The sequence below is a fragment of the Erpetoichthys calabaricus genome, chromosome 1, assembly GCF_900747795.2.
Source record: "Erpetoichthys calabaricus chromosome 1, fErpCal1.3, whole genome shotgun sequence".
Lineage (NCBI taxonomy): Eukaryota > Metazoa > Chordata > Cladistia > Polypteriformes > Polypteridae > Erpetoichthys > Erpetoichthys calabaricus.
In genome coordinates, this window is record NC_041394.2 from 314199114 (window position 1) to 314225936 (window position 26823).

Genomic DNA, 26823 nt, shown 5'->3' on the forward strand with positions numbered 1-26823 from the left:
TCCGGAGAGACACAGTACTAAAGGAGTCCAGTCTTCATCTCAGGTCATTGGATAGCGTCCATGTCTCACAACCATATAGTAAGACATGAAGCACCAGGACTCTAAAGACTTGGACCTTCGTCCTTTTGCACAGATATCAGGAGCGCCAAACACCCCTTTCCAGCAATCTCATGACCCCCCAAGCTCTCTCAATCCGTCTACTGACTTCATAGGAAGAGTCACCAGAGACATGAATGTCAATGCCAAGGCAAGTAAACCTCTCAACAAGGTTGACACTCTCTTTGCCAACAGACACACTGCTGATGACTGTGCCCAATAGGTCATTAAAGGCCTGGATCTTGTTTTTTTTCCAGGACACTCGCATGCCCAGACACTCAGACTCCTCGCTCAGTCTCTCAAGCGCCCCAATCAGAGCCTCCAATGATTCAGCGAAGATCACAGCATCGTCAGCAAAGTCAAGATCTGTGAACCTTTCTTCACCAACAGATGCCCCACAGCCGCTGGACCCCACGACCTTGCCCAACACCCAGTCCATACAAGCATTGAACAGAGTAGGAGCAAGAACACACCCCTGACAAACCCCAGAATCAACTGGGAAAAATGCAGAGGTCCTGTGCTGGGGGAATGGCACTTTACTTTATCTCACCCAAAGGATGCTTAATTTGAGGCAGATCCATGTATTCATGAAACTAGCTATGTATAGTCATGCGAAAATCTACATACAACCCATGGAAATTGTTGACTTTTTCAACATATTTGAACAGGCAAACATCAGATTTTCATGCAAACTATATTTACAGATAAAAGTGATACATTTGAAGAAATGACACATAAAATTGACATGGTGTATTCATTCTCATGATCTAAATTAGCAATAATGCAGATTTGTCACTTGGAAGAAGTAAGTACACTTCTACATTTATCACAACTTCAAATCCACAAAATTACAATCAGGTGTTCCAGATTGGATGTCAATTATCAGAACCTACTTTAGGAGTATGTAGGTGGACCTGACGGTCTTATTCAAACCACAGATATCAACAATCTGGTGTTCCCTGTGTTATTGACATGTATGGTGTCATCATGCCATGGGACCTTTTAGTTGGTTAGAAATCCAGCGCTTGCTGTTTAAAAAGCAATGCACCATCTTTGTGGGTACCACTGTCTCAGGACAGAAGTTAATATAGTCTGTGATGCAGTGACAGAGTCCCTCGATGTTGTCCCCATGTGACTCGGAACATCATTTCCCAGTCTGTCACTTGGAAGCAGATCTTCATAGCCATTTCGGCCTCCAGGCTCCAATTGCTTACAATTCTGGTGGTAAAAGGTTGTCATCTAACAACAGGCTTGTGGCTACGAAAAAGCTGAATCAGGTTGTGATCAGATCTGCCTAAAGGAGTAGATTACACCTAAAGGTATCTTTAACATTTGAATACAGCAGGTCCAGTGTGCTATGTCCTGGAACCAGTCACAAACTGATAGAAATTTGTCATTGTTCCTTTTGAAGTGACATAGTTGAAGTCATCACATATTAAAACTGCAGGGTCAAAGTGAATCATCATTAAAGTGCTGGTGACAGAGTGAATCATTTGTGTTGCAAGGTCCCTTTTTGCTGTGGGGCATCTGTTGGTGAAGAAAGCAACCCCAAACCATAGCATTTCCACTGTTATGCTTCACAGTTAGCACAAGGGTCTTCTCATAAAATGCTGTCTTTGGTTTGCACCAAAAATGTCTACTGTTACTGTGGCCAAACAACTCTATCTTTGATTCACCTGTCCAGATCACTTTGATCCAGAAAGCATGGTCTTTACCTAGATGCCCAATGGCAGACTGTAGTCTTGTTCCAGTGTTCTTTTTGGACAGCAAAGTCTTTTTCCTGGCAAACCACGCATGTGGGTCAAATATGTACAATCTCATTCTGATTGTTGATGCATTAGCTTTGGCACCAACTGTTGCAAGAGTTACCTGCGGATCCCATGATAAAATGTTGGGGTTCTTGGAGACTTCTTGTAGTCCAAATGGTCTGCTCTTGGACTGAATATGCTGGGTCTGCCAATCATGGGAAAACTAGCAATCATTTGAAATGGACACCACTTCTTGATGATTTTCCTTTCAGTGGAAAGATTGACTTCAAATAATTTGGTGATTTTATTTTAAAATCCACTGCCAGACTCCTAGGCATCCACAACCTTCTTTCCAAGGGTTCCTTTGATCTTGGCATGATGACACCATACATGTCAATAACACAGAGAACACCAGATTCTTGCTATCTGTGGTTTGAATAAGACTGTCAGGTCCACCTACAAACTCCTAAAGTAGGTTCTGATCATTGACACCCAATCTGGAACACCTGATTGTAATTTTTTGGATTTGAAGTGGTGATAAATGTAGAAGTGTACTTACTTCTTCCAAGTGACAAATCTGCATTATTGCTAATTTAGATTATGAGAATGAATACACCATGTCAATTTTATGTGTCATTTGTTCAAATATATCACTTTTATCTGTAAATATAGTTTGTATGAAGATCTAATGTTTGCCTGTTCAAATATGTTGAAAAAGTCAACAATTTCCATGGGTTGTATGTAGATTTTCGCATGACTATACATAGCTAGTTTCATGAATACATGGATCTGCCTCAAATTAAGCATCCTTCTGGTGAGATAAAGTAAAGTGCCATTCCCCCAGTACAGTGTAAGAGATTGGACATTTTTTTACCCTAATGAATTAAAATCAGAACATTTTCAGACAATTTCTCTGTATCATTAGGTTTGAAGTTGTGTGTTACATGGACAGTATCATCAAATGTGGGGTTGTGAGTTGAGTGACTGACTAGCATTTCATTCTGGGTGTGCTCCTGATTTGCAGTGCTGGTTTCATTGGAATAAATCCATCTGGAAAATAAAAGTGTGTTTTTCTTTTTCCTGTTTGTACTCTAATTTCCTCCATATGTAATCATAAGAGTATAATGTGGCTATATTAGAAGTATGCCCTGCAATAACATTTTTCCCAGTGCTGCAAGGGTAAAATGAGGTCCCTGTGATCCTGAACTGGATTAAATGGATAATTGAATGGATTTTCTAACATTCTTCTTAATTAATTAACCATGATTCTGTAATTCCCTTGATAAAAAATGTATAAAATATTGCATATTTTAGATTGAAAAATAATTTGTGATGCATTACAACACTGAGAAGAGAGGGCGATTTATTAACAGTTATTGAGTTACGTGACTTTTTCATTCCTGTCCTTTTGACACAGGAGCAAATCACCCATCTACTGTATAATAAAATGTGTGTGTATGTGTGTGTGTGTGTGTGTGTGTGTATGTGTGCGTGTCTGGTCCCTGGGAGCAATCTGATTGGTCAGTTTCACTTTGGTTGCTTAGTCAAACACAATTAGGAGAGGAAGCACTGAGTAAGAAAGATTGACACACATGAGGATACTGAGGAAAGGTGTAGGAGGAAGACGGAAAGTATTCTTCAGAATATAAATGATGTTTTCACAGGACGTAATGGTGGCCCACGAACCATTGGTGGTAGTCAAGAAGAGGAGGAGCAAAGAGCCTTTAAATGAAAGAGTATGAGAAATAGGCTTTATAGGAATGTGGGAAAGAGAGGCTGAAACACACGTGGATACCGAAGAAAGGTGTGGGACAAATGCTAAAGATACAAGTAGGGCAGGAGATATCAAATTTCAAATATTTTTATAGGTATTCTATTATATGTGTTTAAGAGGTGTTTTGTCATGTAAGGTCTTATGGTTGCCCCATTTTCCCCTTTTATATTATTTACTAGGGGGTTACCCCCTGCTCACTTCGCTCACCAACCCCCCTGGCCTGTGCTATGCGCCAACCACTTCACGTCTCTGCCGCTTGTGTTGTGAAGAGGGGGGCTGAACGCACCCTAAGGAGATGCGATCGCTCCTCCGAAAGCCCCTCTTAAACGGTGATACAATGGAAAACACAGTTTTTTTTACCTCCTCTTTGCTTGATCAGCCGCTGGCTTGCTGCTGCTGCCATGCCACGTGATCTGCATTTTGTGCAGTGCACTTCTGTCATGTTACCTATGTCCATATATTCGATCTCTTTTCGCTTTTACCTTTTTGTCAATATCGCATTAAATTTTCATCCCGTATTTGGAATTACATCATGACAACGCAACGTATAACTGCCAGTGAGTGCATATCATTTCTTTCTCTCTACAAGAAATGTGTCTGACATAACCACGCAGGACTTTTCCAAATCTCTTTGCATAAAGTCTTGTTGTCTCGTGGGACATGAAAGTGTCTCTGAGACAATCACGTCTCATCTCCTTCCAAGATTTTTTTTTTTTATAATAGAGAGAAATATATTTCCAATGAGGCTATTCACATGAAATTATCACCGGACATTGGTATGGTATTAACTGAAGAAATTCACAAATATAAATAAATAAAGGTATATGTAAATAAAGTGGAATGACACAGAGAAATAGTATTGATCACACTAAGAAAAAGCAGTACACCAAGGAAATGAAAGGCAACAAACCAGCTGAAATCTGTAAGTAATAAGAAAGTCATTCCACCTCCCATTTGTGCAAATTGAGATCAGCTAGGTTAGTTCATATTGATGGGCTATAAAAAGGTGTTTTGCTACCAAGGTGTCACACAAGAAACATCTCATGATGGTCAAAAACAAAGAGCTCTCCCAATGCCTTCACAACCTGCTTGTTGCAAACCATATCAAGGAAACTGGTTACAGATATATTTAAAAACTTCCTAATTTTCCAGTAAGCATCATTGGGGCCATCATCCACAAGAGGAAGGAACATCACTCCACCATCAAACGGTCATGCACAGGAGCTCCTCACAAGATTTCTGACCAGGGAGTTAGAAGAGTAGCACAAGAGCCACAGACCACTCAGAAAGAGCTGCAGGAAGACTTGGAGGCAGCAGGTACAATTATTACAGAGAACACAATAGGCAATATGTGCGCTCACCCTGCAAGATTCCATTACTGAAGAAAAGGCATGTTGAAGCTCGTTTAACTAGGAAAAGAAATCTGAGATCTGAACACATCTCTCCAATTTTGATGTTACTACATTGGTTACCTGTGCCATTTAGAATTGATTTTAAAATGCTACTTATGGTTTACAAAGCCTTAAATAGTCTCACTCCATCCTATATTTCAGAATGATTTTCACCTTACACTCCAAATCGTAAACTTAGATTTTCAAATGAGTGTCTGCTTATAATTCCAAGAGCTAAACTTAAAAGAAGTGGCGAGGCAGCCTTCTGCTGTTATGCACCTAAAATCTGGAATAGCTTAACAACAGAAATTTGTCTTCACAGGTGGCACACTGGTAGTGCTGCTGCTTTGCAGTAAGGAGATTGTGGGTTCGCTTCCTGGTTCCTCCCTGTGTGAATAGCTCTTTGAGTACTGAGAAAAGCGCTATATAAATGTAATGAATTATTATTATTATTTGCCAGGCTAATATGGTGGAGAACTTTAAAAAACTGCTAAAAACTCATTACTTTAACATGGCTTTCTCATAGCTTCATTTTAGCTTAATCCTGATATTCTGTATGTGCATTTAATTATCATTATCATTCATAGTGTCTCCACAATCCATACTAACCCCTACTTTCTCTTCTGTTCTTTCTCTGGATTTCTGTGGTGGCGATCTGCGCCACCACCACCTAATAAAAGCTCCCTACATTGATGGATTAAAGGCCAGAAGTTCACATGACCATCATCATCAACTTCTTCCTGGTGAACCCTGAATACCATGAGTCCTGATTGAGGTCATTTATGTTAGCTAGAATGCCTAGAGAGGGCTGGGTGGTCTCGTGTCCTCGGAACCACTGCAGATTTTACTTTTTTTTCCAGCTGTCTGGACTTTTTAGTTTTTTCTGTCCTCTCTGGCCATTGGACCTTACTTTTATTCTATGTTAATTAGCATTGCTTAATTTTATTTTTTAATATATTGTGTCTTTTTTCTCTTTCTTCATCCTGTAAAGCACTTTAAACTACATCATTTGTATGAAAATGTGCTATATAAATAAATGTTGTTGATTAAATAAAGTTTGTGACACAACATATAGACAAGCCTATGAAATACTGGGAGAATGTAGTCTGGTCAGATGAGACCAAAGTTGAACTTTTTGGCTGTCATACTATACACCCTGTCTGGAGGAGAAGCAAAACTGCAAATCTCTGGAAAAGCATTATACTAACAGTGAAGTTTGGAGAATTTACATTTACTCATTTGGCTGATGCCTTTAGCCTTTATCCATGGTGACTTACAACATTTATAATACAATTGGTTATATTACTTTTGGTTTTCTAATTGGAGAACAGGCAGATCAAGTGTCCTACTCAGGCTCACACAGCGTCAGGAGTGGGATTTAAACCCACAACCTCAGGGTTTGAAGTCCAAAGCCTTAACTAATACACTATGGCGTGAGTCTGTTTCTGAGCTCATGGTGCTGGCAGACTTCATGTAATTGAAGGAATGATGAATGGGGCCATGTACCAAGAGATTCTTGAAATGAATCTGCTACCATCCACCAGGATGATGAGGCTGAGACGTGGATGGACCTTCCAGCAGGACAATTATCCAAAGCATAATGCAAGGGAAACTCTCAATCGATTTAAGAGAAAGAACATGAAGTTGTTAGAATGGCCCAGTCAATCTCCTGACTTAACTCCAATTGTGGAAGGAACTAAAGATCATGAGAGGCCCCCCGGAATCTTCAAGATTTAAAGACCATCACTTTAGAAGAATGGTTCAAAATCACACCTGAGCACTGTATACGATTGGTTTCTTCATACAGGAAGCATCTTGAAGCTGTCATTACAAACAAAGGCTTCTCCACTGTGCATTAAACTAGCGTGTTCAATACTTTTGTCCTGTGTCATACTACTTTATTACACATACCTTTATTTATGGCCTTTAATGTTGTGAACTCTTCACACTTGTGGATTTCTTGAGTCAATACCAATGTCTGGTGATAATTTCATGTGAATAGCCTCATTGGAAATACACTGTATTTACTGAAACAAAATGTTGATGCATTCAATGCTTATTTCCTCCACCTTAAATACAGTGATACAAGGAGGCAAATGCTTTTTTGTACTTCTTTTTTATTTCCCTTCCACAATCTGGGTGGACAACCTGGATGTGATTACTTTATGATAAAAATGCCCCAGTGAAGATACGTTTTTATTGTACAGCTGGGAGACAAGCAATGATGTATGGCTGGTAAACAGTAGCCATTATTAAAAAGCTTAGATTGAGGCTGACCATTGCTGAGATAAGGATGATAGGATGGCCAGCATGGTCTACAAGCACAGGAAGCTCAAACATGAATAAATCGGGAAAGGCACATTTCTGTGCAGAATATAAGATATTATTTTAAAAGTATATTGTCTTTCATGGAACTACTCCACCAATGTAAAATAACACCCTGAATGTTGATGCCAAAGACTGGAAGGTGGATTACCAATAAGGAGGCGTGGTTGAAACGCATACCGGAGAAAGTTGACAAAATGCCAAACGAGTGTCTGCTATTAACATAACAAATAACGAATATGAAGGGGCATAACCTAATAAAGTGGGCATGACTGAAGGGTGATCACACAAAGGTGGCAAAGTGCATTCAGGTGCTGCCCATTAGCATAGCAGTTGTATCAAAGTTTCTGATCTATATATTAAGCTATATATAAAAATGTCGGTGGACATTTTTGATAAACATCTAAACTGAAACCAGAAGGCTTTTGGACCCTACATGACTTCCTGGCTTTGGATATTATTGGTTTGGGATTTTATTTTATGACATAATCTTCGGTGGCATCTTTGATATTTTGCTGAGAGAATCTGTGGATCGCACCTGCTTCAAAGGGACATGTTACTTGTGCTAAAGAAACAAACGTGAACAGTCTGAATGATTATTGACCAATGGCACTCACTCCAGTCATGGTGAAGTGCTGGGATATATTAGTATTCTGGACAGTTAGGACAAACAAGTTTGTATATCATCAAAACCAGACCACAGAAGATGTCATATCGGTTGCAATTCACCCAGGCACATTGGGACAATAAAGACCGTGTAAGGCAAGACACAATGAACAAAGAAAGAGTTGGGGATCCACCCAGTTTCTGGGTCGGTGTCCAAGACGGGACAGGGTGGTCAGGGAATTTGGTTGGCTTTTAAAGCTGGAGGAGAGGAAGAGGCAGGTCCATAGGGGTTCTAGCCAGAAGTAAGGTAAGAAAGAGGGTGTGGCTTGGAAGGGAATTCAGGATCTGGTCACAAATTAGATGAGCTTCTGTTCTAGTGATCTGTAGAAGCGGGAGAAGAGACATTAGTGCACTTCGTCAACCCTTGCCTTTGTGTTTTGCCCTCGGCTAAGCCTTTAGCCTGCCTCCCAAGCGAATGTGTGTGACAACGGTTATTCCAGAGCCCTGCTAATAGAGTATAGCTCAGTATTTAACACTGTTGTACTATCAAAACTGACCACCAACGTCCTCCTCTGCTCCTGGAGTTTGGACTTTCAAACCACAGCATTTATGGATTAAAAACATCACATGCTCCATGCTGACCCTCATCACAGATAGATAGATAGATAGATAGATAGATAGATAGATAGATAGATAGATAGATAGATAGATAGATAGATAGATAGATAGATAGATAGATACTTTATTAATCCCAATGGGAAATTCACATTCTTCAGCAGCAGCATACTGATACAATAAATAATATTAAATTAAAGAATGATAATAATACAGGTGAAAAAAAAAACAGACAATAACTTTGTATAATGTTAAATGTTAACGTTTACCCCCCCTGGTGGAATTAAAGAGTCGCATAGTTTGGGGGAGGAACGATCTCCTCAGTCTGTCAGTGGAGCAGGACAGTGACAGCAGTCTGTCGCTGAAGCTGCTGTTCTGTCTGGAGATGACATTATTTAGTGGATGCAGTGGATTCTCCATAATTGATAGGAGCCTGCTGAGCGCCCTTCGCTCTGCCACAGATGTTAAACTGTCCAGCTCCATGCCAACAATAGAGCCTGCCTTCCTCACCAGTTTGTCCAGGCGTGAGGCGTCTTTCCTCTTAATGCTGCCTCCCCAGCACACCACTGCGTAGAAGAGGGCGCTCGCCACAACTGTTTGATAGAACATCTGCAGCATCTTATTGCAGATGTTGAAGGAAGCCAGCCTTCTAAGGAAGTATAACCGGCTTTGTGCTTTCTTGCACAGCGCATCAGTATTGGCAGTCCAGTCTAATTTATCATCCAGCTGCACTCCCAGATATTTATAGGTCTGCACCATCTGCACACAGTCACCTTTGATGATCACTGGGTCTATGAGGGGTCTGGGCCTCCTAAAATCCACCACCAGCTCCTTGGTTTTGCTGGTGTTCAGGTGTAGGTGGTTTGAGTCGGACCATTTAACAAAGTCATTGATTAGGTCCCTATACTCCTCCTCCAGCCCATTCCTGATACAGCCCACGATAGCAGTGTCATCAGCGAACTTTTGCACATGGCAGGACTCCGAGTTGTATTGGTAGTATGGTAGTATGCTGAGCCCCCACAACTGTACTCCTTGTTCCCCTTTGAATGTGTGGCCTGACAGTTTCAGCTCCTTCACTGAATTTGCTAAAGACCCAACCATTGTATGACTTAAAGATAAGAGAACTGCTAATTCAGTGGTGCCAGGACAAGAATGTCACCCTTAAATGTATTTGTCAAGTTGAGGTCATTTTTGTTTGTTTTTTTAAATCAAGGTATACAAAACACTGTTCTAAAGTCAAGTCAAGTTGAGGAGCATGCACTGGTACAATGCGTTGCCGCACCCACTACATGACGAAACAACTCAGGTTCCCGGTTGGCAACCCCCCAGGCAGACACGCGGTCCAGTCCCACCCTCTGGAAATGACCCTCTATCTGCCACAGCCAGGTGTTACATGGGCGACTCCTTGGCCTGGTCCAGCCACTCGGGTCCCCAAATATGAGGATCTTATGAGCTGGATCACCCTCGGGGAAACGCGCCACATGGCCGTAGTACTGACGCTCCATAAGCAACCACTCATTTGACACAAAGTCAAACCAATGGTACCCAAGGATTCTCAGTACCAAAGGAGTCCAATCTTTGTCTCAGGTCACTGGATAGCGTCCTTGTCTCACAACCATATAGCAAGACATAAAGCACCACGACTCTAAAGACTTGGACCTTTGTCCTTTTACATAGATAATGGGAGCGCCACACACCCCTTTCCAGCGACTTCATGACCCTCTTCTAAAGCGAAGAATTTTAAATTAATTTAAAAGAAATACTGCACCTGTCTTTACGATTTAAAAAGGAGTCTATGGGGTATTGGAGCAAATATGAAACAAGAGCTAAAAACGTACTGAACACGTCCACGTTGAAGCAGCAAAGCTTTCAATTTTAGAAAACATGCCTTCTACATTTCTGAGGTATGCTTATGACAACAAAAGAGATCAATTTTACCACTGATTCTAGTCATCATTTTTACAAGATTAAGGGCACATTCCTGTCACGTTGTCTTCACACAGACAGTGCAATTGGTGGGATTTCATGTAAACAAGGAAGTGAAACAGCACCAAACCATGCACATTTCCCCATCTATATATATAATTCACTAAGCCAACAGGGCAAGCAAGACAACCATGGGATACGCACGACATAGCCACGCCCGCAAAATCACAGAGACCTGCCCACCAACTCTAAGACCATGGGATACGATGACAACTCACAGAGCCACGCCCACCAACTCTAAGAGCATGGGACGAGAACGCCTGCCCGCCCGCCTGTTACCAGCATTCACCGCAATGCTTTTAACTCACAAACTGCAACAACTCACCAAACACCACTACCCTGTCTTCTCGAGGCATTCACACTGCCAGAAGACAACCATGGGATACGCAAGAAATAGCCATGTCCGTCAACTCACAAAGCCCTGCCCACCAACTCTAACACAGCATCAGACGCTTTCTATATCTAAGAAGATATATATAGATACTCATTATTCCCCGGCACGTGTCCACCCACGCCCTCAAGGCATTCACAGTGCCTGCTCATGTGCCCGGACGCAACAACTCACAACTCGCTTTCGTCTCTGCTACAGTACACATGCACCACTGAGCCACGTTGACTTTTCATTATTCTTTTCGGTTTCGGCTGCATTTCTATATATAATACACCAAGTCATCCGACCATGGGATACGAACGACAGAGACACGCCCACCAACTCTAAGAGCATGGGACGAGAACGCCTGCCTGCCTGCCCGCCCGCCCGCCCTCCTGAATGTTACCAGCGTTCACCACAATGTACTGGAGTGTAAAACCATCACAATTGCTAACTCACAAACTGCAACAATTCACCAAACACCGCATCAGACGCTTTCTATATCTAAGAAGATATATAGATACTCATTATTCCCCGGCACGCGTCCACCCACGCTCTCAAGGCATTCACAGTGCCTGCTCATGTGCCCGGCGCAACAACTCACCACACACAAATTTCTCTTAATTTGACTCAACATGGGGAAACCTCACCCAGTCCGGACACAGAGAGGATTGACAGATTGATAGCTCTTTCTTGATTCTCTAGGTGGTGGTGCATGGGAGTTCTTAGTTGGTGGAGTGATTTGTCTGGTTAATTCCGAAAACGAACGAGACTCCCTACTGCTAAATAGTTACGCGACCCCCAAGCGGTCGGCGTCCAACTTCTTAGAGGGACAAGTGGCTTTCAGCCACGTGAGATTGAGCATTAACAGGTCTGTGATGCCCTTAGATGTCCGGTACTGCACGCGCGCTACACTGAATGGATCAACTTGTGTCTACCCGGCGCCGACAGGTGTGGGTAAGCTGTTGAACCCCATTCGTGATGGAGACCGGGGCTTGCAATTGTTCCCCACGAGCGAGGAATTCCCAGTAAGTGCGGGTCATACGCTCGCACTGATTACGCTCCTGCCCTTTGTACACACTCCCCCTCGCTACTACCATGGTCGGGTGACTTGGTGGATTATATATAGAAAAGCAGCAGGAACCGCAAAGAACAATGAATGGCGGGGGGGCCGGGACGGAGGGGGCGTCCTTCCCCTCTCCCCCCGTTCCGCCCTCCGCGCCGTCCAGCCCCGTCCCTCGCTTTGGGAGGTGGAGGCACGACGGTGGTCCTCCAGTTTTCAGTCAGACAATTGTATGTTGGTTCGTGGCGTGCATTGTTGCAATGTTACTTTTCTTGGTGGTTTATTAAATTATGGATTTTTCTAATGTTCATTTTTTTCCCTGTGCTTAAAACTCATTAAAAGAGCGTTTTGATTATGCCACGGGTTGGCTAGTAGTAAATAGTTTTTTTTTTAATATCTGCCTAATCCCTAATGGTTTTTGATTCTAGAAGTTTAGGCTAATTTGTTTTGTGTTTAATTGGTTTATTACTTACTTTTAAGGTCTAGAGCATTTTTCACTTTTTTTTAACCTAGTCTTGTAACACTTGTTTCATAACAGACCCCTAAACTGACTTTATCTCTTTTGTAAGTCACTTTGGATAAATTCATCTGCTAAATGTGCAAACGGAAACCTGCTGCCTGGTCCACATAGTGCACATTACCTTGTCTGTGCCGTCAAGCCCACAGAATGCCCAGCTTTGAAAAACAGTAAGCCTGTTCCGTTATTGGTCACAATATTCGCTGAACTGGCTTGAACTTGTCTACCCCTGCCTGTTTATTTGTCATGATTTAAATGAAGATGTTACATACAGCTGCGGTGGGTTGGCACCCTGCCCGGGATTGGTTCCTGCCTTGTGCCCTGTGTTGGCTGGGATTGGCTCCAGCAGACCCCCGTGACCCTGTGTTCGGATTCAGCGGGTTGGAAAATGGATGGATGGATGGATGTTACATACAGTATGTATTGTTCAGTAAGATAGGAGAAAAACAATTAAATGAGACAAATGTTTTAGCTTGAATTGATTTGTGAGTCATAATGTGTTCCGTTAGGCTGTTGTACTCGGATGTTTTTCTAAGTTATCGGATTATTTCTTGCATCTTTCATCCGTCTTTCTAACCCACTTATCCAAGGAAAGGCCACTGGGTAGCTGGAGGCTCTACCAGCAATCATAGATACTGTAATGTCATTCAGTTTTAAAAAGTTATGATACATGGGACATATAAGAAATGTTTTAAGTATTTATTGATGATTCCTTAAAATATATATCAACACAACTTTTTAAAATGTCAATGTTTCAGTTTTACCAGTGCCAATATTTTGCATATTAGACAGAAATCAAAAACAGAATGTTTTAAAACTTGAGTTTAGAAATGTTAATAAGAAAATCATAAGTGTCTCAATAACACAAATGTACATATTTTTAACATGAAAAAATCAGTGGCTAATAAGTAAAAAGTAAAAAATAAATAAAAGATGCAATCAATTCAAAAGAAATAAGACTTTGTGGACTCCCAAGCAAACCACGTAAAGTGACAGCCAAGAAGTACCACATGTAATCTATTAGTAACCATTGAAGATCAACAAAATTGTCTTGTTTTTTTTATATTTGCGCAGCCACCGAAAGGTGTGAATGAAACAGCAAAATAATACATTCTGAAATACAGGAACAGTGCTTAAAATAACCAAATAGATTAAATGTGGACCTAAAATAATGTGCCAGTATATACTGTGCTTCTCTGTGTTTGGCTGCCATTTGTAAACTTGGATATTGTGTTTTATTTGGCCCACATAACACTTACACCATTTACAAACTCACTTAACTGCATTCAGTGCACTGGGCACCATGTAGGCGACAAAATGCAATCAGACCAGCAGTGGTGCTGACATTTTCACCACTTTGCACTGGCAAAAAGCATCTCCAGTGCACAATCCAAAAGCCATTTCTTTTTCTTTTCTTTTTTTATGTGCCATACACATTTATAAATAAGTAACATTGAGTAAAACAGACATAATGCAACATATACATTCAAAATTTAAAAATATACATACATATATTTACACACACAGTACATATACACACACAATTGTGTGTATTTATACATGTGTATATATATTTATATACACTCAGATGTATTCATTTTCAATTTACAGCATTAGAATAGAGTGTATCCCAGAGGTCTGTGTTAGCCGCAGTTAACAGCTGTGTGTGCTGAGATTTGCTTTTCAGTCCAGATCAGATTTCACTTCTATCATATACCTTTACCTTAGGGTGGGCTGAAGGGATGGCAATGACCACAGGAAGCACTGTCCAACACTGAACTACTGCATAATATGGAAACCCTGTTGTATTTTGCTGTTTCATCACATTTAGCATTCTACAAGAGAATGTTAAAATCTACAGTTCTATCACTTTGTCCAGGTCCATTCATATTTATATGGTTAAACCAGTTGCGAGCAGACTGACAAAAATTTATCTTGGTTTATATTCAGAGCACGTCATCTAAATTAGTGAGGACTCACAAATATTGCTGAATGCCAAAAGCATATACTATTCAAGTTAATAGGTAAAATGTATGTAACAGTAGTTTTCCTTACCTCCACTGTTTATTTTTAAATGTGTGGTACCCGGATGGGGGTGGTATCCAGCTGGGACGCCCAAGAAGACCGGAGGAGGGCTTCTGCCTCCTCCAGACCACAAGGGGGCGACCACCCTGGGGGCCATGGGTACAGAGCTGGGAAGCTCGACCCTGTAGGGGCCCGTGGTCACCGCCAGGGGGCACCCCAATACCTGCAGGACCCTGGACCTCAGCACTTCCGCCACACCCAGAAGTGCTGGGGGGAAGACGAGCAGGGACACCCAGAGTGCTTCCGGGGATACAGCCGACACTTCCGCCACACTGGGGTGTGTCAGTGGGAGATTGCCGGGAACACACTTGGAGTACATCTGGGCGCTTATATAAAGGGGCCGCCCCCCTTCAGAGGATGACTTGAGTTGGGAGTGAAGAAGGACAAGGTCTCAGGAGGAGAGAAGGAGGCGGCCTGAAGAAGAGAAAGTCATTGTGTGTTGGCAAGAACTTTGGGGTATTGGGGTTAGCGAGAGAAGTGTTGTAAAGAAATGGAAGACCACAATAAACGTGTGTGGGGTAATACAAACGTGTATGCCTGTCTGTGTCCAGGTCATATTCACAAATATGGTTTTATGCACAAATGAAAAAAAATTTGCTTGAAAATTCAGTATTTTTTAACAATAGCTACTCATTACATATATTTATGTCTTAATTACTATATTAATAAAAAGAAGTAAACTAATTGAAATATAACATATACCTTACTGTATATAAAATTGGTCCTTACTCTTATTAATTGTGGAAAAATGTATGAAAAAGAAAACAAACTTTACACATATACCCAACCTCCAAAAATAATAATCTAAACTTACTGCACATTGCCCTTAGAAAACATAAGTAGTATAAGTAGGTAATTTTATTATTATACCCTATATTATGGATTTCAATGTACAATATTTGCTTCAATGAACTGAAGCATAAGAATAAGTAAAATTACCAGAAATGCTAAAAAAACGAGGACGTATAAAATTCCTGAACAGGAATCCACTTTTTTAATGCATTAGAAAAAAATGAAATATAGATTGATTATATAAAATAACTCTACTATAGCAATGTAATTAAAAAGGCAAAACAAGAAAATGAAATATAAAACACAGTAGAGAGTAATAAAATGTTAGTGCTATAAAAATTAAGGGTATTCTCTGTTTGAACAAATATACAATATAGCTAGTGAAATGCATCCAGAATAAGACTGCTGAATACTGAATGACACAATGCCAGCCCAATCTAAGCATTCTCTTCTGCAAAACTGTGAACTCAAGATCCAGGTCAGGATGGGTTGGGGAGCATGCACCCGTACAGCGCATTGCCGCACCCACTACATGATGAAACAGCTCAGGATCCCAGTTGGCATCCCCCCAGGCAGACATATAGTTCAGTCCCACCCTCCAGAAATTACACCTATCTACCACAGCCAGATGTTACCCAAGGATTCTCTGAAGAGACACATTACCAAAGGAGTCCAGTCTTCGTCTCAGGTCACTGGATAGCGTCCATGTCTCGCAACCATATAGCAAAACAGGAAGTACCAGGTCTCTAAAGACTTGGACCTTCATCCTTTTGCAAAGATATTGGGAGCGGCACACACTCCTTTCCAGCAACCTCATGACTCCCAGTGCTCTGCCAATCCATCTACTGACTTCATAGGAAGAGTCACCAGAGTCATGAATGTCGCTGCTGAGGTAAATAAACCTCTCAACAAGGTTGACATTCTCCCTGCAGACATATATACTGCTGATGGCTGTGCCCAAGAGGTCTTTAAAGGCCTGGATCTTGGTTTTTATCCATGACGAGCATTGAACAGATGCAAGCATTGAACAGAGGTAGCAGCAAGAACACACCCCTGACAAACCCAAGAATCAACTAGGAAAAACGCGGAGGTTCTGCCTCAACTCTGCTCAGCACTCACAGTACCAGTGTACAGGGCAGTCATGATATCCAGTAACTTCAGGGGATCCTACAAAGTCTCAGAATGTCCCACAGGGCAGCTTGATCAACTGAGCTGAACACTTTCTGAAAATCAATAAAAGCTGCAAAGAAACTGCCAATATTCACATTAGAGTTCGATCAGAAACCTCAGTGCCAGGATGCGGTCGACTGTAAGCTTCTTAGGCGTAAAACCAGACTAATCCAGTCGCTGGTAGGTCAGCAAGTGATCATGGATCCTATTGATGATGACCCTAGCAAGGACCTTACACCGGCAACGAGAGTAGTGTTATCCCCCTGTAGTTGCGGCAATCCAGAAGATCACCCTTCCCTTTCCAGATAGGGACAACAAGTCCCGTTTTCCAGTCAGTTCGGATGATGCCCATCTCCCAAATGGAAGCTAAGATTGCTTGCAATGCAAGGAGGACAGTCTTACCACCATCCTGGAGAAGTTCACCCCGGATATCACAGATCCCTGAAGCCTTTCCTACCCTCAGCTGATTCACCACCTATGCAATCTCAGTGAGATTGGGTGGGTCACAGCTAATTGGAGGATCAGTCCCATAACAGTTAAATTTCCCAAAGTACTAAGATTATTTACATTTAACCATGTATGGCACAAGAACAAAAACCATAGTAAGGCAACCTAATAACACAATGTTGGAAAATCAGTAACGAGTGGCTGTTAACTAAACTTAGTCAGCATGCTGCCCATGGCCAAGAGTGTTACTTTCCTGAGCAACACCACCATCAACATGAAAACAGCTTGGTTACTTGGTGACTATAAGTCCCATGCATTTCAATAATCACTGACGCTCAGATGTGTCTATAAATGTTTCAAAATAGAAGGTACTCCATTTTTACATATGGTGTTGCCATTTGTTTTTTACATCTTCTCAACAGTCCATTTATGTGCCGTTAGTGATCATTAACTGCTGTCAGATGAAACATTTAGGGATTTTGTACATGGACAAATATGAATGAAAACTTTTCTAATAAAAGGATATTGTATTACTTGTAAAACCCACATTATTTCAATGGATCTCTATAATTTAGATTCTTTTATATTGCACGTTCTATTAAACAGATAATATGGAGTGAGTATCAGGGAATTATACTGCTGTTTCTTTAGCCACGGTGGGTTTATGTATAGAATTTCTCCTGTGTATGTAAATCCTTCTGAATACAAACAATAGATTGGAAAATCCCACTGGGGATGCCAAAGAAATACTTTACAGCTCCACTTAAAATATAAAAATCAATATTATTTAAATACAAATTTAGCTAAAAGCATGTTTAAGCCTTTCAATTGTCAGTGTCATATAACCTTGATACCCCTTATACTAGCAACATTATTGGGAAGATTTATACATTCTAAGATTCGTGTTAGCTTAAGTAAGTTCAAAGATGACATCCTGTGTCAGTCAGACTTTACTATTTGCTCCCTAAGAAAAAAAGTACAGCCCAGCAGACGATCCAGGTGATTATTTATAGCACCGCACTGCGGTAATATTGAATAGGCCAAGTATAGTGCTTCATGCTCAGTCCCCAACATCACTGTCTTGATCTCCAATGAGCCAAAGAAAGTGAAAGCCAAGAGCCAGCATTGCTGTTCCTAGAAGATCTCCGAGAGCAGTCAGATATGGAATGGAAAAGCTGTCTGGATCTTTACTGTTCTTCCACATACAATGAACCATCCAGTCTGCAATACACAGGAGGGCAAAAACCTACAAAGAAATATACAGACATTTATTTTCAAATAAAACCTAGATTACTGTAGCAGCACTATAAATTTCATTTGATTTTAAAAGTTTTAAAAAATGGCACCAAAGGAAAAAAAAAACTTTTGAAAGAAACCAAATTTAAATCAAAGGAGACATTGATGAGAGAATCCGAGAACTCTCAACAGCATGAAACCTGACATTACCTGCTGAATCAAGGGCAGCAAAAACTGCTGAACAACATGAAGCCTTACTTAATAACTCTCAAATAAGACATGCTGAATCAAGGGCTGCATTTTCACATTCAATGGCAAACAAAATAGGTTGTTTATTAAAATGCACTGACATAATTATGATTTAATATTAAATGCAGCACTAATGTATAAATATGAAACAAACTGATAGCTTATATGAATTTTAACTGCCAAACATTTAACCGTAATACTATATTTTCATTTTTAAATATCAAAAAGTGTTTTGTTTGAAGTTTCTGTCAACTGTTAACAAAAGTCTGAGGAACACTGATAAATATAACAATGCTAGCTTTAAGTAACTAATGTCTCAATTATATATTGCTTCACTGTTTTTTACTGATTAGAAACACTCCTTTTATTCTTAATAAGCATAAATTCATTCGCTGTCATTTTGCCTTATTATAGCTTCAATCTATATGTGATGATAAAAGATGTACCTGACATCTATTTTATCTTTTCTGTAGTTCATCTAGATTAACACATTCTGCTTTCTATCACGCTCTCAAATGACTTGCTATTTATTCTTCTTAAATTATTGTTGAGTTAGTGTCATTTACTTTTTTTTTGTTACATTTAATTTACTTTTGTAGAATATCTCCCAATCAATGCTTCTCCAAACCTCATGCCTAGAAATCCTTAACCTAACACTATTAACTGGGGAAAAAGCCCAAGACTTTAATTCTTGACACCCCCCACACTCCCAGATAATGGACAACCTGACCAACAGATAGCAGTTTGTGAGGCAAGGGACTGTGTATCAGAAGTGGTGGTATGTAATCCTGGAGCACCTCAGAGAATGGTTCTGTCTCCCTGCCTGTTTGCTCTCTACACAACAGACTGTGGCACTGTTTAAATAAAAAAAGGGCCAAGGGCCAGAGCAGACTGTACTTGCTAAGGAGACTCAGGACTCTTGATGTGTGCAGCAATGTGCTGGAAATGTCCTATTAGCCCATTGTAGCCAGTGTGTTGTTCTAAACTGCAGTCTCCTGGGAAAGCATCCTGAGCATAAAAGTCACACAATCCCTGAACAAACATATCAAGGAATCCTGCATCATCACAGGATGAACCCTAGACACACTAGAAATTGTTGTGAAAAAGAGGATAGTAGCAAAATTGTTTGTCATCATGAAGAATCCCTCCAGGAGGCACTTTTTTGGAGCACTTTTAGCCACCGACTTATTCCACCTCTGCAACTCTGGGAGTCTTTTCTACCCACTGCTATCAGGCAATTCAATGTTTCCTCCCAAAGTACTCATTAAGTTCATTTAGAAATATCTGCAAAATATACATGCATTTATTTATTCACTGATAGTGATTGACTGGCTATATCATCTGTCTTCTGAGTTTGTATTATCATTTTTTATGTTTCTGTATGCATCTGAATTTCCCAATGGGATTAATAAAGTTTACCTAATCTATCTAATCTAACCCCTATTATTATTTACCAGTTATTATTAACCTGCTGCAATTTTATTTCAAGGAAGGGGATTTCATAAATCAAAGACCTGTAAAGGTCTTAAGAATTACCTTCTCACCAGATGAATCATGGTATAAATTTATTTGCTGTGATGCTAGTAACAGTTTCAAAGGTTATAGTATGAGAGAAGCCTGCGATAGATAGATAGATAGATAGATAGATAGATAGATAGATAGATAGATAGATAGATAGATAGATAGATAGATAGATAGATAGATAGATAGATACTTTATTAATCCCAAGGGGATTAATCCCAGTAACATACCTACATAAAATTTTAAAGCACAAATTCTATGCACTCAAGGAGTTATAGATAGATAGATAGATAGATAGATAGATAGATAGATAGATAGATAGATAGATAGATAGATAGATGTTAGGGCCTTTTTGTAACTACTAAATGGCCCATTTGTAACCTACAGGGAACATTTGTAACTCTAGTAGGGACATTTTGTAACTTTAAGGCACATTTGTACCACAGCACAGGGAACATTTGTAACTTGTAGGGCACACAACACAAGTCAGGCTTTTAAGTAACATGCCAAAAAAAGGGTAATTTTGTAACACAACTGGCACTTTTGTCACACAAAAAGGTGATTGTTTTTAAAATATTTTTCTGTTTATATTTGTTTTGACCATTAATCTTAACCTTAGTAGGTTCCTGATTTTAGCACATTGTTTGTTGAAAGGCTATAGCACCATAATACTTCATGCTGGATACACTACCGTTTTAATAAACAGATAGATGTGAATTTTTTAAACTATACAGACATATTTAAATTTTATACTGAATCATTAAGGTCACTCCTGCATCCTCTCCTTCTTTCCTTTTCTCTTCACTGCCAAGATAAGATGAGGTGGACTGTTAGGCCGAGCTCTAATCCTGATGGATTGTTGTTCAGGTCTTGATGTCTGATACATGAGCTGAGATCTGAGGCTTTCAAATTTTAAAAGTCAGTGTGTTTTGCTGGTAAATTCTATGTTGTATTTGTGCATTTTTGTGATCGAAGGGCACACCTGCAAACATCCTGAAGTCTCACAAAGACAGGGCTGATTTGACAGAATTGGTGTATTTCTGCTTTTTAAAAATGTTGTTGCTTAAGTAATTTCAATTTGTTCTAAAGGTAAATTTTGCTTCCCCTCTGAGGCTTGCGGGAAGATGCAATTTCAGGAAAGAGAAATTTGTCAGGAGGATTAGGTCACTACAAAAACATTAATAATGATTAACAATATTGTAGTTTTATGTGAAAAGTAGGAAATCAAAGGCCTAGTAACTTAATGTGAGTTTTATAAAAAGTAAAAATTAATATAAGGAATCCTAGCAATAACGATTGATTGCTAACAAGGTATGAAGGTTTTCTTATTAACGAACAGTAAAGTGTCAGTGACCTAACACAATTCTGATTTGTGTCTCGAGTTGTTTCTGCTCCTCTCTAAGGCCCCACCACACGACCAGTGTGACTGCTTTATGTATGTAGCACTAAACTGGGACTAAGACTAAATAGTTTTAAATGCAAAAAAGTGAATAAGAGAGAAAAAATAATACAAAAACACAATTCAGGAAAACATATTTTTATTGAACAGAACATTATAACTATAAATGTCAGTGTAGTTTTTTTATTAAACAAAACAGTATTTCATTCAAAATGCAATAATGAATCAGTGAAATAAACATTTTCAAAATAACAGTAACAAACTCTGACCAAATGTTAAATCCATACATTCAGTTGACAGCTTGTGATTGTGAAGTACTCCACGTTTGTTTTTCTGCCTTCATATTTTATTCTTGTCAGACTGAGTGATCTGAAACTTCTCTGCCATCTCCCCTCCTTCAGAGCAGCTGCCTAAAGCTTTCTTCACCATCTCTTGTACTATTGGGCCCGATGCCATGATGTGGTGGCACTTCTCCATTATCACACTGCCCTTTATGGTGTTGTTTCTGGGGGTGCTGCTTTTCTGATGTAGAAGGGGGGTCTCTAACTGTCCTCCACACTCTTTCTTTGAGGGATTCACTCTTGTCCAGAAGATGATTCTCTTGACATGGAGAGCTAGATGTTTGCTCACAGGAGATCTCTTTCCTCAGCTGATCACAGATTTTTCTCTCCAGTCTGTGTTACTGTTTGGTTTTGACCCAAGAAGTTCTCCTCCATAGTTTACTTTCTAGAAGCCAAAAGAAAAAACAATTTCAAATTATTGTTTAAAATATTGATTGCTGTTAATACAATAACACAGGCCTAATGCCACAAAATTAATTTATATATGGTTTTATAATATATTAGAGGCAATTGTTACATTCCTTAAATATTATATCTTTATTTGTGTGCAATCAAAGGCGATTCCCTAATTTGTGTTTTATTCTTTGCCATTGACACCACAGCCATACTGAGTTGATTCTACTAACCTGTGCAAATTGTGGTTCCCAAAACTCTGAAGCTGTGTCTCCCACAAGAATACAGTATCTGAAAACATCAATTAGATATATTGTTAATTTTCTGTTCTTTCCATTTCCTGACAAATTAAAGAATATGTGAAATTTAAATTATTTTATTTGTTCATCCACTCATTTACAGAACCTGCTTATCCAAGTTTACAATCACAGTCATTTTGACTTGTACAATGTAACATCTAAACATTTTTCTTAATGCATTGTAAAAAATGTGATTTGGTTTAAAGATCAATTTCTCTCTTTCATTAAAAAGTGTACAGAATGAGCCCATCTTGGCCCTGCTCTTCTACAAGGCCAGCATGCTCTCTAATCAGAGGATCATCGTTACATTGTCTGACCTCTGAATTTCATGATTTTACAGTCGTATGTTGTTAGTTCGGAATGAACCTGTCATCTTTAAAGTTTGTATTCTAATACGTTAACTCATTAACATACTTGTTATGTTGTTTGTACTCACTACATTTTCAGTAGTTGTTTTGTATTGAAAGGCTTCAGGTCTAACTAAGATTTTGTATTCTTGTGGGTTACTTCATTGATTGTTTATCTGAATTTGACAGACCCCATTGCTGTATACAGTAACTCTCACAAAGCAATCATGTCATTCATCCATTTAACCATCCACTTTCTAAATCAGGACAAGGTTGCAGGTAGCAGGAGCCTATCCCAGCAAGCAAGAACTAGAGGCAGGAACAGCATCTATTCAGTTCACACACACACACACACACCAGGGCCAGTCTAGTATTGGCAAATACACCTAACCTGCATGTCTTTGGATTGTGGGGGAGAAGCACCTGGGGAAACACAGGGAGAACATGCAGCCTCCACGCAGGGAGGACCTGTGATGAGAATTCTGGTCTCCGCACTGCCACTGTGGCACCGAGCTGAACAATCATGCCATCCAGAAGGATTAAAGAAACTGCACAAAATATGTTAGCGTGGAAAAGCATGAATTACAATTAAGTAGAATCCTCAAATTAAAAGCATATTTTGTTTAACTATAGAAAGAAAAAGAAAAAACACCTTTTGTTTCTATGCTCAAGATTTATATCAGAAGCTTTTTCATATTTAACTGAATTATTTAAATATTTTCATATGCCTTTTCTGTAAGGCTTTATTACCTGCAATTCCACAGAACCACTAAGCTATGTAATTAGAGAATTCATTTTTCTATAATGAATATCATCAGATGGCAGAGTGACTCAGTGGTGCTGCTCCTGCCTCATAACAAGGAGACCAAGGTTTATGTCCCAAGTGCCCTGCACAGAGTTTGCATGTTCTCTCCATGTTCATGTGGATTTACTCCCACAGTCTAAACACATGCAGGTTAGGTGGGTGGGTAACACTAAACTGGCCCTGATGTGTGTGTGTGTGTGTGTGTGAGGAAGAGAGAGTGTGCCTGTGTGTGTTCATTCACCCTGTGAAGGACTGGCATAGGCTTCAGCTGTCCCCTGTCCTATATAAGTCGGTTAGGAAGGTGGCTGGATGAAAAAATTGATTAGTATTGGATTTTGTTATAGCTTTACTGTATGCTTCAAATGCATATATTTCTGCATTTTTAAACAGCGCACTGTTATTAATGAGACCATAGGAAGCAGGTTAAGTAAAAGAATGAAAGGACAATTAATTGATTAATTAGTTCACATCACCAATGTATCTTAATTATATAATACATTACTTGCACAAGTTAAATATGTACCAAAAAAAAAACACTTAAGCAATGTACAGAAAGCACAAAACGTGAATAATCTTACCTTATATATGATGTCAAAGATCAGTGAAGCTTCCAAGTTTTCGCAGGTCTTCATCCAGTGTGCTTGAAAACTCGCAGCAGCGGTCATTTCATTCACTTCCGGATAGCAAGATTAACACGCCCATCTCTATTTAATAAGATGCTAACGGAAAAAATCACGTTTGTTATATATATATATATATATAAAATGAATATTATTTATAGGTGAAAAAGCTCTATTTCTCGATGTCCAAGCAAGGCTCTTCATACCTGAAATCCATTTCTCTGCATATCAAAACTATCAGTTTATATTTCATATAGTGACTTATATTTATTATTAAAATAAAATAAAAAAAATATTCGTGCACGACCATTATGTAAAAACAAATTGCTTCTGTAAAACAAAGCAGTAAAAATAAGAGACATTTAAAATCAACAGGCAAAAATATCCACTCATTACACATATCACGTAATATTCTAAAACGGATTAAATATTTAAATCATGTACAGTATAGTACAACGGTAACGGAAAAAATTGAACCATCTAGCGGGTGCTACACCGGGCGCTGAGCGCTTTATAAACACGTCCCAACATGTATTATCTCTTGCGAGTTTTTGATGAAGTGCCGCTAGAAAAAAAAATAGAACCATCTAGGGGGCGCTCCACCGGGAAATGAGCGCTCATAAAGCCGTCTCAACATGCATTATCACTTGCGAGTTTTTGCTGAAGTGCCGCTACTTGAATGAATTGTTTTCTGCTCACCACGGACCATCAAAACGATCAGGACGTTCAGAGACATTTATGTACTTATACATAAACGACACCCAGCTGTTAAAAACTGATCAGTTATTCCAAAATATGCTTAATTAAGAATAGAAGACACAAATGCTCCCGAAAGTATTTTTTTGCTTTCTGAGCAGATAAAAGAAGATAATTACGATTTAAAAAGGAAAGATGGTACATCAAAACACCCTTTTTCAAATACTAAAGGTTATTAAGCGTCACCATTAATTCAATCGCGATTTATTATAGATTTAAATGTGGACCATTAGTAACTGGAGCAGTTAAAATTAAAAAATATTAATAACTTTAAAAATATAAAACCAAATTACACAATACTTTGCACATGTTTTGATACAAGCATTTAACACATTTTTTGAAAAAATCAGCGCGATCGGTCATGTGGATCAAGAGTAAAATCAAATCTAAATTCAAACACCTTTTCCACTTCAAGCTGGATGACAGGTCGACCTGATGGCTTATGCTGTTCAGGGCATTTTTTGGAGGATCATGATCGGCAATTTTGGAGGTTGTTACAGACTTAGATAATGATGTGTCATTAATAAAACGTGTGTCTTCCGCGAGATAACTGAAACTTTTTTACTTTTATCTTTTTTTCTGACAGAATCAACGGGTAGGGCTACTTTGTACCAGGAGCGACAAAAACATGCAGTTTAGAAAAAAACAAACAAACTGTTCAACAAAAAAATATGGGAAGATTGAAAAGCAGAGATGAATTAATACAAATGGCACAAAATCCATCATAAAACATCATTTTTGTTTTTTTAGGAGCCCAAAAGAGAGATCGGTTCAAATGTTCCTGACGAAGCATCTAAAGATAGATAGATAGATAGATAGATAGATAGATAGATAGATAGATAGATAGATAGATAGATAGATAGATAGATAGATAGATAGATAGATAGATAGATAGATAGATAGATGGATACTTTATTAATCCCAAGGGGATTAATCCCAGTAACATACCTACATAAAATTTTAAAGCACAAATTCTATGCACTCAAGGAGTTATAGATAGATAGATAGATAGATAGATAGATAGATAGATAGATAGATAGATAGATAGATAGATAGATACTTTATTAATCCCAAGGGGAAATTCACAGTTATTGTTAACACACTATTTTTTAGATACTGAACTTCTTACAGAAAGTCAAGTACTATTTATTATTTTATAGTAAGAGATGTAAGTAGTGGAAGGGACAGACTCCAATAGATTTGATGCAAACTTAAACAACTGTTCTTCTAAAAGTCTGAAAGAAAAAGAAACCCTTAACTTTTTCTTTTTTTACAGTGGTAAATTAAATTGTCTTGCACAAGAATACATGTCATCTAGCAATCAGTTCTTGGATGTCAAAAACCACAAGATAGTGCACCTCACCTCCAAGTGATGAAAACAAGTGCTGGAGAAAGAATTTAAGGGTGCTCACGTAAGGAGTAGCTACTAATGGAAAGTGTAGTTATTGTGATAAAATATGAAAAAGGTAACTACTGCTGCTTTTTTAGCTGAGCTGGTATATTTCAGTGTTTAACCTTTCCTTCATTTAGTTATCAATATATGCTTTAATTTAGCATTTTCATACCCTGTTGATCTTGTATATAATAAACTCCAATACTATAATAGCACAGGTACATAATAATGCCTTCTTTAAGTATGACTATTAAAAACAAGAAGTCAGTTTTTAGTTATTTTTTATTATACAAAATGTAGGAAACTTACACTGGTTGTTTATTCTATGTATAACTGATAATTTAACAAAAACCAAAAACCAAAAAGACATTAAGCAATTTACTTATTTCTAGGTGATGCATGGTTTTTCAGTAAATTTCCAAATCCTGCTCTGTTTGCCTGTCACACACATTCCACTTTTTTCTAATTAAAACATCGGT

At 39.1% G+C, this 26823-nt stretch overlaps 1 protein-coding gene and 1 long non-coding RNA gene across 4 annotated transcripts in view; both read right to left on the minus strand.

The window, feature by feature from the left end:
* Window positions 1-495: 495 nt before the first annotated feature.
* The window catches only part of slc41a2b (solute carrier family 41 member 2b), a 115086-nt gene continuing 88758 nt past the window's right edge, over window positions 496-26823 (minus strand). For 2 of the 3 annotated variants that reach the window (XM_051929059.1, XM_051929063.1), the window contains exon 11: window positions 13215-18231. In XM_051929059.1, coding sequence (XP_051785019.1) covers window positions 18046-18231 — 186 coding nt within the window. In that variant the 3' untranslated portion in view covers window positions 13215-18045. Of the gene's footprint in view, window positions 515-13214; window positions 18232-26823 lie in introns of those variants that run through there. The other variant, XR_007935291.1, reaches the window with a different exon arrangement.
* On the minus strand, window positions 21604-24296 carry LOC127528434 (uncharacterized). The gene is made up of 3 exons (XR_007935333.1): window positions 24154-24296; window positions 22358-22415; window positions 21604-22116 (listed from the first exon to the last, which is right to left on the minus strand). It is a non-coding gene; the product is annotated as an uncharacterized LOC127528434 (long non-coding RNA).